General features: G+C 47.3%; 2 protein-coding genes across 3 annotated transcripts in view; one reads left to right on the top strand and one right to left on the bottom strand.

The window, feature by feature from the left end:
* LOC144151374 (hydroxylysine kinase-like) overlaps positions 1–17,041 on the top strand; it is an 83,923-nt gene that overhangs the window by 38,023 nt on the left and 28,859 nt on the right. For both annotated transcript variants that reach the window (XM_077682407.1, XM_077682408.1), the window contains exon 4: positions 1,638–1,754. In XM_077682407.1, the coding sequence (XP_077538533.1) occupies positions 1,638–1,754 (117 nt within the window). The remainder of the gene's footprint in view (positions 1–1,637; positions 1,755–17,041) is intronic.
* On the bottom strand, positions 10,005–11,512 carry LOC144152409 (uncharacterized). Its single transcript, XM_077683677.1, has one exon. It carries the CDS (start codon positions 11,496–11,498, stop codon positions 10,005–10,007), a length of 1,494 nt encoding a protein of 497 aa, XP_077539803.1. The 5' UTR covers positions 11,499–11,512.

Below are 17,041 nucleotides of genomic sequence, written 5' to 3'. Positions count from 1 at the left end.
GAAGAGCATGCTTCGCTTAAAACACAAAGTAAGACACCAGGGTGCGGCTATGCACTTTCAAAAAAGCATGAGTAAAGAAACCAAAAGGGACAAGTTCGCGGCAATATCACTCCTTTTTCTTACTGCCTTGAATGACGCCCCATCCGATCAATCTAAATTTTTTTTGTGATTCACTGCGTCTTATGCTTAGTTTACATGAATGCCCGTTTTTTCTTATTTGTTACACCCGTGCCCATAGTGCCTTGTGGTATGCCATCGGGGGAAGACTCTAACTTAATAAAAAGAAAAAAAAACCTAAGAGTAGTATTTTGTGCAGAAATTTAAGAAGAACAAAAATCGCTTGGCTATTTAGAATAAAAGCATCATTAAAACATTACAATCAACACTAGATGTCAGCTCACTTTACCGAGCAACACTTCTTGAAGTGCGCTGGAAGTGCGCCGGGGGTGCACAAAAACAAAATAACACAATGCAAAATCCCATTTTACCACGCAGCAACAAAATCATCACACACTGCAATACAAACTCTGGGATTCCAGCTTATTCCACTCAGTAAAAAATATTTGGTATGAATTGGATTGAATATTGTTTGAGTGAGACCTTTTGCGGTGGATGGACATTCCCATCCGGAAGTTACATCTGCGCTGCCGTGGCGGCCTCAGCGCACGTCACCATGTCATCCGCGGTCTCTGTCTCTCTCTTGGATGCCCATGACTGCAGGGGATTAAAAAATTAACGCTAATTAGGTTCTGTTTAAGCCATTGATGATTGGCGTCAGAGAGAGATGGAGAGAGAGAGAGAGAGAGAGAGAGAGAGAGAGAGAGAGAGAGAGAGAGAGAGAGAGAGAGAGAGAGAGAGAGAGAGAGAGAGAGAGAGAGAACTTTATTCGCCTTAAAGTAGAGACCTTGGGCTAGGAGATCTGACCAGCATGACAGAGAGAGCGAAACCTTTCTAAAATTGCGGAACACACAAAGAAAGTAACTGCGTTCATGCAAAGTATAAGATGCCCCATGAATACGCTGCGTAGCCTGGGAGCAGCCGCCGCAGTGCCCCTGGACTGAGGGCTTCTCCCACTTTCGAGCGCGAACCTCCTCACACTTGAGATAAAGGAAGTTTTACCACCACCAGCCTGCGTGACAAGAAAGACAGCCTGACTAAAAACGTGCAAATTCAGATTACGAGGTTGCTGGCCACTAATTATCTGCACAGTAGTAGCATAGAAAATAAAACAAAAATAGGTCCGGATATTTCTCACGGAGTGAGTAGTAACGACTTTGTCGGTGATTCCAAACTATTTCTCACAAGGGTTAGATTGGTGACTGCGAGCAACTGCTGCCCTCATCCACTCGCCAGCAAATAAGGGCGGGTGGGATGATTGTGCGGACAGTATTTCGAGTAAAGTAGATACACAAGTGGCACATGCTTTTAATAAGGCACGGTAAAAAACTGCATCACAGGCACCCTTGCTCAAGAGTAGTGTCCTTGATCAAACAGCTACCTCAGCCGCGTCATCAATGCTCGTTTAAATTCTGGAGCTTCCCGGGGGTAACAGATTTTGCCAAATGCACGGCACATTTTCTTGTGGGCGCAGATGCTCTTTTAATAATACGGGCTACTGCTTTTTCTTCTGTTGGCAGAGTCGATATCCCACCTGCTAACCGAAGTGAGCAAATCGGTCGTCTGCCAGCAGCCGGTGCTGTCCAAGGAGGGCCGATTTTTTGCCACCGAGCTTTTTCCCATTGGTGGCCCGGACAGTAAGTTCACACCCCACGCCATGGATTTTTTTCCTCCACCAGAACGCGGAAATATCGGGCGCAGTTCGTGCTCGTCGGGCGAACGTTACGAACTCGGAATGCCTGTGTGTGACAGCTTAAAAACTGTGAAATTCGTATGATCGCCAAGCAAATAATGCTGTGCATGCAACGCCCACATGATGTGGCCCGTGGCGTGGAGCTGCTTCGTTCGAGAATTGAGAAAAATTGGGGTTGTATCCCCTGTCATAGGAATCGGTAACGCACGAAAGTGAAACGTGCAGCGAAATCTGCAGCTCAGCATGATTTGCGGATCGGCGGATGTCTTGTGGGTGTGCTTGGCGAGCGACGTCTGCTGGTGGGTCGCTTTGGCAAAGGTGTACTGGCGTCATATCCGTCAGTCAGTGAAATCTTGGTGTATGCCGTCATAAAACCCTTTCGTGTTAAAATATAAAACCCGAAAACGAAAAACCCGAAGCGTAACGTACTCTTTAGTAGTAAAGGTTGCTTCCCCACAAGAAGACCCTTCTTGCAGGGTTGCACTCTTTACAGGCCGCTTGCTTCGTTGTACTGATGTCACTTCCGTGAGGGATATGACGTCACTAAAATGTTTGTGTATCCCGGAATAAAACACTTTCATGTTAAAAAAAGGTGTTACTCCCACTTGCGAATGCTGGCTGTGTTCCTATAATCCCGTTCATAGATGCTCTAATGCTTTCTGTTTCTGGATATTTTTATGATTATTTTTCTGGATGTTTTTAAGATTCCATTCCTAGATGTCCCAAAAATACTATCCCTGGATTCTATTTCTGTAAAGAACTCGGAGTCTTCAGCTTCATATTTATTGCGTAACTAGTAGAATAACCTATCAGTGTCTCATATGGGAGCAGGGTCGGTATCCTGTTCTTCTTTACACCCCCCTCTCTCTCTCTCCAGTCGTCACATTTATAATGATTACCAGGCCATAATGACAATGACGATGAGTCATGTATACGCTTGTACGAAAAATTCTTGCTCAGATCTGGCCTACTTGGTACTTACTGTACGGGGAAAATGTGTGCAGGGGAATCTTTTGTGAGTGGTTGGTTCGCCGGAAAAAAAAGATTCATGTTTCTTCCGAAAAAATTCCTGTCGAATTCGGCTAATGCACCTAGGCGAGTTACCTTTGCCGTCCATTAAGTAATAATACTCCATTCTAAACTCATGCAAGCTATATTAAACGTATTTACTTTATATTACAGGGTATTTTCTGTGCAGATGTCGTATTTGCCTAAGTATTAAAACTGCCGCTTTACATGAAATTATTCTGATTCGGAAATGTGTACAGATGCGCTCTTGTTCACGGCCACGAAGGTTAAAACCTCACCGGCTGTCAGATTTTCTGTTAGCATGTTTTGTGAAAAAAAGCTGTCAAACAAAACATTGGTCACCCTGGCACACGCGCTAGAAAAGCACCCACAGTGGCTACTTTTACAGAGGAGGCTACACAGAGGCTACTTTCTCTACGGCTACTTACGTGGGAAAATCACCCGCTCGGCCGTAACATACCGCGTTACGTCCATACAAGGTCCCGAGGTCTAGTCTTTATATTAGTGCTTAAATTTCCCCTAGAAACAGGTCTTTCCAGCAATGCTTTTGCGCAAACAGTGAAGCATACCTTTAAAGGTCTGTGTATCTCAGACCCTCTATAGGATCCTTTTTCTTGCCTGCTCAGAGCAGTTCTGAGCAACTACAAGCAGCCTAGAGCTGCTCTCGCCATGGATGTTCTATGTGCACATTAATTACAGTCTGTTTGGAGCTGCTCAGAACTTCCCTGAGCAGGCAAGAAAAAAAAGAGACCACATGTTTCGACCTTGTTGTAATGTTTTTTTTTTTTCATATTGCTTCTATGTACTTTGGTGAGTCGCATTGATAAAGAAAAATATTGCTGTCTGCGTTGAAAACTGCGTGCAAGGAGACTAGAACAAAAAATAAAGTCTCTCGCAACGTCTAACTACAAAGCCGAGCAGTGCTCTTCGTAAATGTGGCGGATGCGGCCACAGTGCTCACGCGCAGTAGCTTCCTAAAGATTTTAGAGGAGAAGCCCCTTAGGGGCTCGGGCTATCGGCGACTCCTTCCGTCGTCGTCCTATGTAGTCACGATGCTAAAACACCGGAGCACTAATTTTCCAGCTCCTCACACTAGAACCTAACGCGTTAAAAAAAAGTTTACAAGAGATAATTCCGATTCTAAACAAACCAGCATGATTTGAAGACTTGTGGAACGCTCCTTGACCGCTTCAACAAACGCCAAACACAAGCAGAAGCTGCTTGTTTTGCACTGAAGTACCCACCGGCTCTCGACGTTAAGCCTGATCGGGTCGGGTGGCCGGTCGAAACACGAAAAGGCATACATACCTGGTGCCGGGGGGCCTCGTTGATCCCCGAGGACAAGCCCCCAGGGCGAGGCACTGGGATATTGCACTGCGCTTGCGTTGACTTCTGCCACTCCCCCAAACTAGGGCAGATGGGGTACACAAATTGCTTAAATCCGGTTCAATGCAAGAGAGGGGGCCGCTGCCTCAGCAAGCGCCCGGTTGCTTTTCCCACCGGCGCTTCTCCGGTACTCGATTATCGTGCGCCGTGAGGCAAGATAGAGACATAAAATTTTTGAATGCACTTATATAAGTGCATTCAAAAATTTTAAGTCTCTCGCCAGGTTTCCCGTTAGTGGAGATTTTGGCGGGTTTGCTCTAAAAAAAGCCGTTTTTTGACAGCAATGCCATTTACTGTAGCGGTTTCCTAGACGAAGTAAACGTAATGTTTGGACTGAAAGTGACGCATGTTTTTGGTTATTGCTTTTAGGTTATTGCTTTATTGCTAATATTTATTTATTGCTTCTAGAAAAAAATAATTCCAGCCCCTGATTTGGACCCGGGACCGCCGCCTATCTGGAGCAGTCGCCTGCCTAGCTGGCGGGGGTCCCGATTTCGAATCCTATACGCCAGGACAAAATTTTCTTAAACCACGAAGCTTCTGAGAAAGCCGTGTAGCTTTCCGCGGTAACCTAGCGGTTTTGTCTCAGGTGGATGTAAACTTTTCTTGCGCACAAGCACACTTCACCTCGGGGATTAATCTCCCCTAAGCCTGGTCGAGGTACAAACTTTATGTTTAAAACATAGTTAATGGGGTTTATGGCGGGGATGGGGCTACTCAGTCCAAAAGTTCCCGGGTGGTTACCGCCTGCCGGGCTCTCTCGACCAGCTGAAGTGAAGGTGCGAAAAATTATGAGCGGGCCAGTGTTCATTGGCTATCGCGTGCGAAACTCATTTTGTCGGTATTGCGTCAGAGTTGCCGTTTGCATTTGCAGGAGTGCCTGATGTCGAGAGTACATCCCATTCTCGCCCAAGGCGCTGATCGATTGTGAGCTGGTGCGTGCAGTTGTCACCCCCGCTCGCTGGTCACGCGATTCAGTGTTACCAGGACGGGCTATAAATAACGAAGCCATACGACTCTCAAAGGGGGGGGGGGGATTTGTGAAAGTTTCCGAGGTTCCACCGATTAGGCGTCATGGCCCGGGCTCGGGTTGGTTTTGAAAGCAGGAAGTGTGATCTTCACGGAAGTGTCGACGTCGCCTAACTGTCGAGTCCAGTACTAGTTGTGATATATAAAGAATACATAGCTAAAACAACTTTAAGCAACGCAGTGGAAATTGGTCTGAAGTAAGTAAAAAAGCTGCAACAGAAATAAAATTAGGAACAGAAAGAAAATTTTAGGACCGACACATAAAACACGGAAAAACAGAAAGAGTGCCTCTGAGAAGAACGAGGATGAGCCAAGCAGACTTTCATTTAAACGATTAGATAAACAATAAAAATGGTCAACATCGATCGGCGCCCAAAAAAACTGATGGCGATGCTGTTGAAATATCAATAAAACTGGCATTGCAAAATCAATGACAAATGCATCTTGAATTGTAATTTGACATCACTTTACGAACGTATTAACCAGGGTGCCGTCCTAACTTGTGCAAAAACAAAACACATTTGCTTTTAGTTCGCGACTGAGAATACTTCAGAGTTAATTAGCTTTATGAAACTTAGAAGGGCTGCAGTTTTAGCTTTGTAATCAAAGGTGCACGTGCTGTCCGTATCACGGTGTCTTTGTGATGTTGCTTGGATGGAGTAAGAGAGGCGGATTAAAGCTTTTTAATCAAACTTTGAGTCATAACTATTCACGATGAGTTAAATTCAAATTCAGGTAAGAGAAAGCTCCACCCCATTGTGAACTTGTTTGGACAGTTGAACGTCATATAATTTGTTTCGGAATAAGTCAGGTAAAACACGGGCGGTAGATTTTTTCTGCAAGCATACTTCTGCAGTTGACGTCACACTTATTCGCTGAAAACAGGAATACCCGAAGGTTAACAGGTGTAATCTGAAATAATCATTTCAAGTAAATGAAACTTGGCCTGATTGGTGAATTTAGGATATATTTTTTAAAGAATCGGAATTCATTGAGAGATACAGCTGTTTGAAAGCTGGCTTTATCACAAAGTGTATGGTGCCGAGTAACGGCACGAAAAAATCTGACAATGTATGTATGTATGTATGGCTTCGTGGGGTCCAATGAAATTTCGTGCTAAAACTTTCATGCTTGAAACCCTTGAGTAGGAGTAGGGATCTCTGACATGGCTGCTTTTCCACATGCATGTTCCGCTGCAATAGGTGAAAAGCTAACGTTGAATCGCTGAGTACTGCGACTTTTTGCGCTCCAAAAGATGAGTTTCCGCAACGCAGCTCCTATGGCAACACACTCAATCGCGGTAGATGAAACCATAGGCTTCACCCTGGAAGCCCACCGAACATTCAAATTGGGCAGAAAAAAAAAAGTCGCTGCTCAAAGACCTCTTTTCGTTTCAACATCAGTGTATATGTGCAGCGAGTCGCCATACTCACATTCCAAATTCTCCAGCACCGATGATGGTGCTTCAGCAACATGCATGCAGCTCCTCGAGCGAGTTTGAGCGGTAGTCAGTGCACGAACCACACTATCGTGTGACCAAGGCGGCTCCGAGGCAGCTCTTTTTTATGGTTATTGGGGCACAGCACAGTGAGAGCATTTATGGTTGCATGTGCGCGGAATTTACCCTTGATCCTAGGTGCCGTAGTAGCACTAATCCTGCATTGTTTTCACTGAGGCGCAAAACTTGCAAAAGCAATCATTGAGAAGACTGGGCGAGGAGAGGTTTTGCAGTCTCCTGGAGGGTCTTGTTGTTCCCAGCTGCCCGAGGAACGCCTAAAAACAGCCTAATCTCTTTCCTGCGTAACACTTCCAAACGCTCATATTGTGTCTCTGAAGGCGATATTAGAGGCAGCTGATAAAGCATGCGGTTCAGAACCAGGACTTCGGGAATTCGACCGTAGTGGTTAAGTGATTTCCCCACGTCACAGCTGCAATGCTCCACGTAGATTCAGTCCTGGCGCCACAGACAAAACAATAGAGTCTACAAACTATCACCAATGCACCCTGTAGTCGAGAACCATTCCAAAAAAAAAATCGTAGATGAGTATCCCGGCGGATGGGAAGGCCATTGCCGTCTATCCTGAGACGCGCACACCTGCGCCGCAAGCCGGCAAACAGAACAAAGCACGACTTCTCAGCTTACAGTGTCAGCCCTACTGTCGAAAGGTATGCTTGTGCAGACGAAACAACATGTGCTGTGACACGTGACTGCTTTGTCTGGTATTCGCAAAGCCAGATGCATACGTACCAATAACATCAGCAAAAAAGACATCAGATTGCTCTGAGTTGCATGACGAAGCATTCGAACTTGCTACCGGGTTAGTCATTTAACCGTCCTTTCACACAAAGTAGGCATTCACACAAAATAACTCCCTGGCTGTTCCCTGGTATTGGAGATTACTGCAAGTTCGATATACCGCAGCGGTTTGGGGTACCCACCTGTGCGGTAGGGGGATACCACTGCGGTATGGGGCACCCACTATATACCGCAGTGGGTGCCCCATCGAGATTCGCTATTACATCTTTCTCAAGTCGTGACAGGGCTACAATTATATTGTCTGTATTAGGGGCCAAACCCTTTAGGGGCTGGGGCTGTTGGTGTCTCTGTCGTCGTCGTAATCGTCGTTTCATGTAGTAATGGTACTAAAAGACCGGGACGCTCGTTTACGCCTAGCGCTAGAGAGCTTCGTGCTTCAAAGACAAGAAACGTTTACAGCAAAGCTGTATACCTCTACCACCCAACGGTTTTATCTCCGTTAGAAAAAAAAACGCTAAGGCGCCAAGAATAGACGTATACACTGCATGCTTCGCCCCTCACCAGGTTTCACGTTAGTGGAGATGGTCCCGAATTTTTTTAGTGGCATAATTACAGTGAGTCAGAAGGACGTTTCATTGAAGTTTTAGTAATTCATTTTTCCGCAAGTGCCTGCACCGCATGCTCAAACAAATCTCAGTATGAAGCCATGCGGCGCTTGCTCCTTTCCAGCAGGTGCACCGTTGCAGCATCAAAGGGACATTTTTCGAACTTTTTTTCGAAATCCTTAACGCTTTCAGAACGAAGTCAACAAACGTAACCATTGCTTAGAATGAGGTTCACAAAATACTTCCGTTAGAAATTGCTGCTCTTTGTCCATCAGATAACTTAGAATCCGGCTGAAAATATTTTTCTCTCTTTCTCGGTCTTAGCGTTCTTCGACCACTGGAATTACGTCATTACAGCGGTGTAGCGGCTATTGGCCAGCTTCCTCTCGGTTGCAACGATAAGCGTGTCGAAGGAAAGCCGGCCAATAGCCGCTACACCGCTGTAATGACGTAATTCCAGTGGTCGAAGAACGCTAAGACCGAGAAAGAGAGAAAAATATTTTCAGCCGGATTCTAAGTTATCTGATGGACAAAGAGCAGCAATTTCTGGCTGAGGTACTTTGCAACCCCCTAATCTAAGTACTGTATGTGTAGGGTTGACTACGTTCTACAAGGATTTAGTATTTCGAAAAACGTTGAAAAAGTGTCGCAGGCTCCCTTTAAATCACGACAAGCAAAAAGTAACAGATGGTTTAGCTGCTTCGACCACAGAATTTAGTGCGAAAGTAGCATACGTCATGTTTGTAAAGCGTTGACTAACACACCACGACGCATATGTGCTACCGTGTGGGCAGATATGACCTTCACAGACTTCTTGTAGACCCTCTTAATGCTTGCAGACTAAATAATCGATCGATTGCTTGAACTTCTAGACTGACTATAATCAATGAGCTTATTAGCCGTTTTATACATCATTGTATAATGTACCACTGCGGTAATATACCCCTGTCGGCGAGTTTGAGCCAAGCTCGAGGTGGATGACACCGTAGCAATGAATCAGCAGGATGTTATAACTAAGGGCCCTACCTCTAGAAATGGAAGCCATTTACAAAACAACTGTTACAAACTCCACGACACAATGATAACTATCATGCTTTAACCAGACTCCCAAGGAGCCGTAAAAGAGAGCAGCGAGCGCAACCCCCGTAGTTAGAGATTTTTAAACCACCAAACTGCCCGAAAGAATGGTCGCATTTTGTCCGGCCGTGACCTTGGCCAACAGCCATGATACGACGTGTAGGACATGATGACCAGCTTTCGACCACAGACAGACAACGGAATCTATGACCTTCCTGGATCGCCTGGCAACAGACCGGTAGTTAACGTGCACTTGCAATCAAGGCTCCTAGCTTTCCATGCAGTGGACCCGTTTCGAAGCATTCGCAGAGCACAGGCAGATGATTCTAAATTAGATCCTAGGACAACACCTAACGCTACGAACTCCTCCTCCCTTTTTATTTTTCTCGCTGAATGGCTCAATTCTATTTTCTTCACGCAATGACCAAGCTTCAGGCCGTAATTGGTATAACTTTTAATCAAAATGCATTACAAGAACAGAAGAACAAATTTTGGCAAATTGAGGATGTTATCATAGACGCCACCGAGAATGAGTAAAATTAATCTTAGCCGAGAGCTCCCGTGCTTCGGTTCTCAGTATCTCTGCGTGATACCTCTTAGAGTTCCCAGCCAACAAAACTACGAAGCTGAAAACTAAAACACCGCCCTAAAGACGTCAAGCTATCACTTATCAATACATATAGCCAATGCTCCTGCTCTCAAATATACTTTGGCCACAACAAGGTCCATTGTGCGATCTGGGTGTTGGCAGTTGGTAGGATACAAAAAATCTGGGCCGCGAAAATTCCCTACACCGGCAATAAAATCGAACTCAGCCGTCAGTGACCGGCGTGAAGTTCATCTCTTCCATGGCTCCACCATTCAAACGCAGGGTGGGGACTGCGTCTGACTTCGATCCTGCGCCACCGATGTCTTCGGACATGCTGCTCGCAGGGCTGCGGCTATCATGCGGCCCTGCGCTGCATTGCCAGTACAGGTGTCGCGCGCACATCAGTGCGACCTGGCGACAGGCTGCTAAGTCAGTACCTTCTGGGAAGAGGCACGTCTCGCCCAGGGGCGTGCCGACTGCACGGGACGGCTTCTCCCCGCCGAGCCGTTCGTAGCCGCTGAACATCACCCGCGGCCGCGTTGGCTTTCTGTCTTCCGGCGGTGGCTCCTGCTGCCAGCAGACGCTGAAGAAGCGTCGGCCTGGCTGGCAGGCGAGCCGCATGGGTCTGGCCAACAGACCCTGCTGCGCTTCCTTGGCGATATTGTCGAGGCACGTGCAGCCCGAAGGCTCGGCCTTGTCCACCGGTGAGATACAGGGCGAACCAAGCATCTGGATGTTGCCCAAGGCAGCCCGGCTGTTGCGGCGCTTGTTCTTGGGCATGGGCACGAAGACTATGTTAGGGTCGAGCGTGCAGCGGGGCTGGAAGCCGAGCGAGGCCAGATACTGGGCCAACTGATCCGACACAAGGCCGGGGTCGTGCGGAACGTCGGCCGTAACCAGGCGGTTCGTGTGGCGGAAGTAGTGGAGCAGGTCCTGGACACTCTCCGTATACTCTTGGTACCTTCTCTTCGTCTTTGCGATGTCCTTCTCGTCGCCAAGCTTGCGCGCCCATGAAGACCTGGCGGGAATCGACAGCCGGGACTCTGGCACGCACAGGCTCAAGGCTAGGAGGCAGGGCCAGCGCTCCTCGAAGAGTTGCATGTCTCGGTGGCAGCGCCGTAGCTGCCGCTTGTTGGGCAGCATGTAGCGCAGGTTGGGCACCGGGTCCGCCAGAAAAACCATGCCGGGCTCCCAGCGTGAGTCCAGTTCGTGGCCGAGCAGTTCCAGCAGGAGCCACAGGCTGAGCCGTGACGGGTCATCCTTGAGTAGATCCTCCACCCGCTGAGCAATACCGCGTGGCGGATCTTCGGAGTCGTCGTCTGAGTGAAGCTGCTTCGCGAAGTGCGCCAGAATGAGAGGTTCGGCGCTCACAATCTCGAAGCGGAAGCAGCTGGCGATGTCGTTCACAATCTGCCCCTTGCGAGAACAAGGTCCACCGAAGACGAATATCAGTTTCTTGTTGGGTAGGGAAACGGTGGTAGGTCGCACGTCACTACCGATGACCAGGTCAACCTGTGGTCCCGTCTGCCGGCGCCGCGCAATGCACGGCACCTTTAGTGGTGCACAGCCCATCGCTACTATTAGGTTCAAGATCGGTTCGTGCCGCTGCCGGGCCGGCGGCCGCCAAAAAGAGGAGCAGCGCACGCTATGGGAAAGAACTGGCACACGCAACCTGCCGGCGGCAGCGCCGTGTGCGCGAGTGGTCAAGAAAGACATTCGTCACGAAAAGTCGTCAACCACGCCATCGGAACCTATTTATGGCCTCACACGACGTAAAGAGGGAGGCAGTGAATGACAAAATGAAGGAGTTCATTCGCTGCGGCTCGCTGGGCGGAAAAAGTTCATTACAGCGCGTTGGGGCGCGGAAGGTTTTGCTATTGCGCCTTTGGATTCCACCGCTACGGTCGGTACTGCCTGCGCAGCAAGAAGAAATGCGCCAACTGCGTGCGGTTCCTGTACTGCGGCGAGATCAATCTTAAGTCCACGCTTTAGTATAGTAACTCTATGAATGGGAAGTTGAAGTAACGCGATTGCGTGTCCTTGGCTTGCAAGCCATAATTTTTATTTGTGCTGTCGTATAGGGGAAAAAAATGTTCGCGAAGCAGTTGAATCAGTTCATCGACAGAACCAATGCAATGCATTCAGGCGATATTTATTTATTTATTTATTTATTTATTTATTTATTTATTTGTACCCTCATGGCCGAGAGGCATTTCAGAGGAGAGTGGGTTGCAAAGTTATACATAAGCATTAACAAAAGTGGTAGGCCGATAAGTACAAACTTAGATGGGCAATAATTATACGATGTTAGCTAGTGCTGTAAGAACTGATGGTTGTCTTCGATTGCGGCGGTCAGACACGGAAGGCGGTTCGAATCTTGGGACGTCAGAGAAATAAATGACTGAAAGAAGGCGTTGGTGTTGAACGATATTGTTCATACTTTGTGTCGGTGGTCAATACGAGAAGAAATACAGGAAGGGGGAGTAATTATCTCATTGCATAGGTGAGAATTATGGTAGTAAATTTTGTGAAAGCGACGGAGGCGAAAGTGTTTGCCGCAATATTAGGGAAAGACAATCATGGTCAACCGATCGCTTGATGTGGCGAGTCAATGAAACGAGCTAAGTTAAGGCGTTTATTTGAGCTAGTTGGTTTATTTTACGAGAATCCAATGGATTCCTGAATACTGAAGAGGAATTGAGTGGCACCACAGCGATGATACGTTACAGCGAATGCCCCCTGGATTCTTATACAGACTGCGGAAGAATATATCATATTTCGTTTTTTTACCTGGACGATGATCTTGTGGGGCAAATTAGACTGTGATTGTCTCTTTCTACGCCCCATTGCATGTTGAATGTGCCTTCAGTGTATGTAGCTCATTGTTTGATCTCATTATCATTTTTCTTATACCTTCGATATTCACTCTTTTCTCTTCGTCACCCGTACTCTTGGCCTAGTGGGAAATAACAGGCCAAAGATTAGAATCCCAGGCTGATTTCTTCTCCTTTCAATAAGGCTTTTACACTCTCTCTAACGATGTGTGCGCTGCTTTGGGTTCTCGTGCAGCAAACGAAACAAGGCACAGGTGATATTTTAAGCGGCCAGGCTCATTAACTCATCTTGTCAAAAGTTTAAAAGAGGGAATGAAGAAAGTTAATACTCCTTGATTGTTCGCACGCGGTGGGTGCTTCTATTCGGTTCTCCAGTCTCCACGGTGCCAGTGGCTGCTTTACCGACTGTTCCCCGTTGCGCGTTGTAGTCGGCGCTAGAGGGGGCCCCACTGCACTGATGTTCGGTGAGAGGGGGTGTTCTGAGAGTTTGATCGCACCCTGCGGTCGTATTGGGGGAGGGTGGGCAGTTGACCAAACTTGGAGAACAGTTTTGGGTGTCGTTGGTAAAGTTTTTGTACTGAAGCCCGTTCTACATGGAGCGATTTTCCTGCGAATTCGCAGGTGCGGCGCCGCTCGTGCGGCAAAACGACCTTTTTTCGTTGCTGCGGCAAAGTGCCAAATGTTAGAAACGATTGAGCGTACCCGGCAAACGCCGCTCGTGCGGCGTGGAGGCGGTAGAGGGGCCGGAACTTGCGGCCAATAGGAACACAGCTAGGTGAACGTCACTGGCACGTCACGGCATCACCATTTGCACGCGGAGCAACCAGATGGCGTTGCTTGCATACGCGCTGCGTAAGCGCGGGCGCACCAACACAAACGTGCGCGTATTCACAACACGATGTCGCGCGTCGTTTTCAACGAATGCTTAATCGTTGTCCGCGCATGTCGCGGACATCACTGCACTTCGGAAGAGGCACATAAGAACCGAAGAAGTTCCGTCCGAGGTACACCAAAATGTGCTAGGCACGCACAACAAGCAAACCCAGGGTTGCTTGCGGTGTTTGTCTCCTCTGTTATGTGTGCGTATATTGAAAAATAATTGGCGATTGTTAAACGCAACCGCTAATAAACTCATATTTACTGCAAAACAATCTGAAACAACTTCCCCAGAAAGTACAATGAAACTTTTTTTTTTTTAAATCACAACAAGGTTTGCTCGTGGCAGACCTAATTCGGTCTGCAAGCAATGTCTTTCTGAAGTGCGAAAATCGCGACGTTCACAGGCCATGTAGACGACATTTCCAGGCATTGCGAACTTCGCAAGTGCGAATGTTCGTTCCACCGAATTCACAGGCGAAAAACGCACCATGTAGAACGGGCTTGAGAGTCGTTGTGGATGGTGTTCCTTTGAATTGAGTGGAGTTGCCGTTTGATTCTGTCTTAGCAACTTTTGTGTGGGGAAAGGGGAATTTAATTCGGGTCGCTCCGTAGTAACTCAAGTGTACGGGCCATAGGGGCGGTTAAATCAGTTTGGGGGTCGTTTGCCGTTTTATGGTTGGGAATTAGCGGTCCGTTTGATGGGTAAGAGTACAATCGCGTTACGGCGACCTGCAGGCGTTACGTGCCAATTTTATATACGTTACTGCTGCCAAATGCATGTTGCTGCTGCCGTCTGGCAGGCGGAAATAACAATAACGTATTAAAAGTGGACCGCGGTTTACCTAGCAGGAACTCGCGCCGGACTACTAACAACTTGTCAGTGAACCTTCACCTGCCCTTCACAGCAGGGTTTTTAGACCTTTCTATTACTTACAATCAGAGGTGGTCAAATCACCTCACCATGTTCAACCTCACCTCAAACTCATATAACTTTTTCAAACCTCCCTTCAATCTCATTCTGAATCACTGTTTAGGTTGTAGTTGAGTTAGGCAAACTCACCACGGCATGCGTTAACCACCATAAACGTCACCTCAACCTTGCCTCTGACTCCACCTCACCTCCACCTCAAGCACTTCGTTTATTCATTTATTTTCCCTTTCAAGAACCAGCAAGTGTAGATACAATACCCATAAAATGTATTCACGGAAAAACAGTCATGCAGAGCCCCTCAAACAAACATGTTTAAAAAACCTTACAGCATCCGCGATAGTCCATTCCAATGTTAACGCACAAAATGATAGTTCTTTTAAAATAAACAGCGAACATAATTTGAATCTTTCATTGAAGACAATGGGACTGTGGAGTAAGCGGAGGGGCAGGTAGTGAGGTGGCCTTGAAGCCCCCACTCAAGAGAGAGAGAGAGAGAGTAATTTTACATGAATAAAAGGAAATCACAAAGAGGTCAGCCTCATCGTATAGGCAAGGCTATGGCCTGCTACTTTGTGTGAGGCGAGGGGATGGGGAGAAGGAGAAAAGTTAGAGGGTTACAGGTAAGATGACAAAGATTGAGGTGAGGGCATAACTATATACCAAAAATGCATATACAATCTACACTGCATGTTCATAGTTCGCCACAACGGGCTTGGACTAAAGTCTAGCTGCCAAACCCCTGCTTTTCAAAAATGCCTAAACTGCCTTGAATGCCAAAATGTCGGGATTCATTGGGGGGAGGGGTAATGACTTTATTCGCCTTTTAAATGAAGTGTGGAGAATACACAACACAATGCCAGGTTGTGGCTTTATCATTAGCACACTAGTCTGCATACACCGCATCTAAAATTTGAACCTTCGACACATATACGCGAGGAGAAGGTGTCTTTATCCTACTGTACGAAGTAGAAATATTGCCGCGACGTCTCCGCCAAATCCCGCTCCTGCGCATAGCTTTGGAAAACCATACTAAAAAATTGGCCGCGTATCTGCTTGCTTCACTTCAGATGACTGCGAAAGACGACATTCGTCTGCCGCCTCTTCCACGTACACTCTCTTCTCCGCTCTCCGCTCCTAACCCTCGCGCTCTTCCCCTGCCATTTCACTACAATCGTGATGAAAATTGAATGGAAGGTTCATCCAATAGAGAGTTTTAGCAGTCCATCTGTTCCGTCGTGTACGTAGTTACCGTGTTGGCCGGGACCCGACTGCGCCTACGCGTGCGGAAGGGCAAGGAGGCGCACCCCACCGTGACAAACGCGCGGACATGGCAATGGCCGGCCCGCGGAACTAATCCCCCTACCGCGACGAATGCACAAGTGCCCAGACGGGTCCCGGTCAACCAGGTAACTACGTACACGACGGAACAGACGGACTGCTAAAACTCTCTAATTACCGCCACAAGGGGGAGTCGGAAACAGCGTGGAGTTGACAAGTCAGTGTCGACCACACAAGCGACGCGGTCATTATTCCCTCCCGTCTCACTGCTAGACCTTGAAGGCTATCCTGGACAGCCTCTCCCCCGAGGTCCAGCTCCTGTTGGTCGGCAGAGCAGAGGCCGCGTCCATGGCACTCGGATTCCCCTGGGCCGAATTCCGGCCCTGCTCTTTCTATCCCCCTGCTCTTCTAAATTGCGTTTCAGCGTTATCCATCTAATGAAGTCTAATTTTTCCGATTCCGCACCGCCCGCGCTCAATCTGCATCTTTATTTTTTGTTTTTGTTCTTCCGGGAACAGCACGAGCGGAGCTGTGTACTTTTTTTGCTTGCCTTCTGAACCGTACTGGAGCCTTTCTGTGCCATTTTTGACACGCATTTTTTACTTTATATCTTTAAAACCACTTCAACTTGTATTGCTAACGAAAATAATGCGGGGACTTTAGTACTTATATATTTGGCTTCATATGTGCCTAAGATTTCCTTAGCGCTAAATATTGGGGACTTGTATGCTAAACGCCAGAACGTTTTGTTGTTTGCAACGGTTATGCCTGCAAACTTCTGTTTGACAAACTGCTGTAACCTTGGGCCAGAAGGCTGAATCGAGGGGCACAGACAGACAGACAGACAGACAGACAGACAGACAGACAGACAGACAGACACACCAAAGTTTTCGCGTTTAGTAGCCCAAGAAAACTATCGTCCTTAAATGCCTCAGGGCTGAGATTGGGCTTGGGTATTTCCTCTATGAAAAGCCATGATTTGGAAAGAAATTGTCCTACTTTGAATATACCATGACGCTCATTATAAGCATATTAACTTATGTACGCCCGTTTTGATGTCTGTACAGGTGCATTTACACTTGACACCCTCCGTATTTAATTTTAAAATGTGAAAGGACGGTGTCCACGCGGAAAAGTAAGTGCTTTGGTTTTGGACCTGACGTCAACCTTAGTTCCAGCCCAAACCTCATCCAACCTCAAACTGGTCGGCTGAAGTTGAGGTGGGAAGCTTCGACCTCGCTCACTCAGCAGCTAGGTTACAGCCTTTGACATCACCTCATCTGGTGGAACAATCTATGCGCCTTTGCCAATCTAACCTCACCAGTACCATTAAAGGG

The sequence above is a fragment of the Haemaphysalis longicornis genome, unplaced genomic scaffold (genome assembly GCF_048455015.1).
Source record: "Haemaphysalis longicornis isolate Haplotype H1 unplaced genomic scaffold, Haemaphysalis longicornis Haplotype H1 scaffold_9, whole genome shotgun sequence".
NCBI classification, from domain to species: domain Eukaryota; kingdom Metazoa; phylum Arthropoda; class Arachnida; order Ixodida; family Ixodidae; genus Haemaphysalis; species Haemaphysalis longicornis.
This window is presented reverse-complemented; position numbering and strand designations above follow the sequence as displayed.

Bases quoted from the DNA above. Each gene is read 5' to 3' on its own strand.
- LOC144152409 (XM_077683677.1), bottom strand. From the start codon at position 11,498: ATGTCTTTCTTGACCACTCGCGCACACGGCGCTGCCGCCGGCAGGTTG.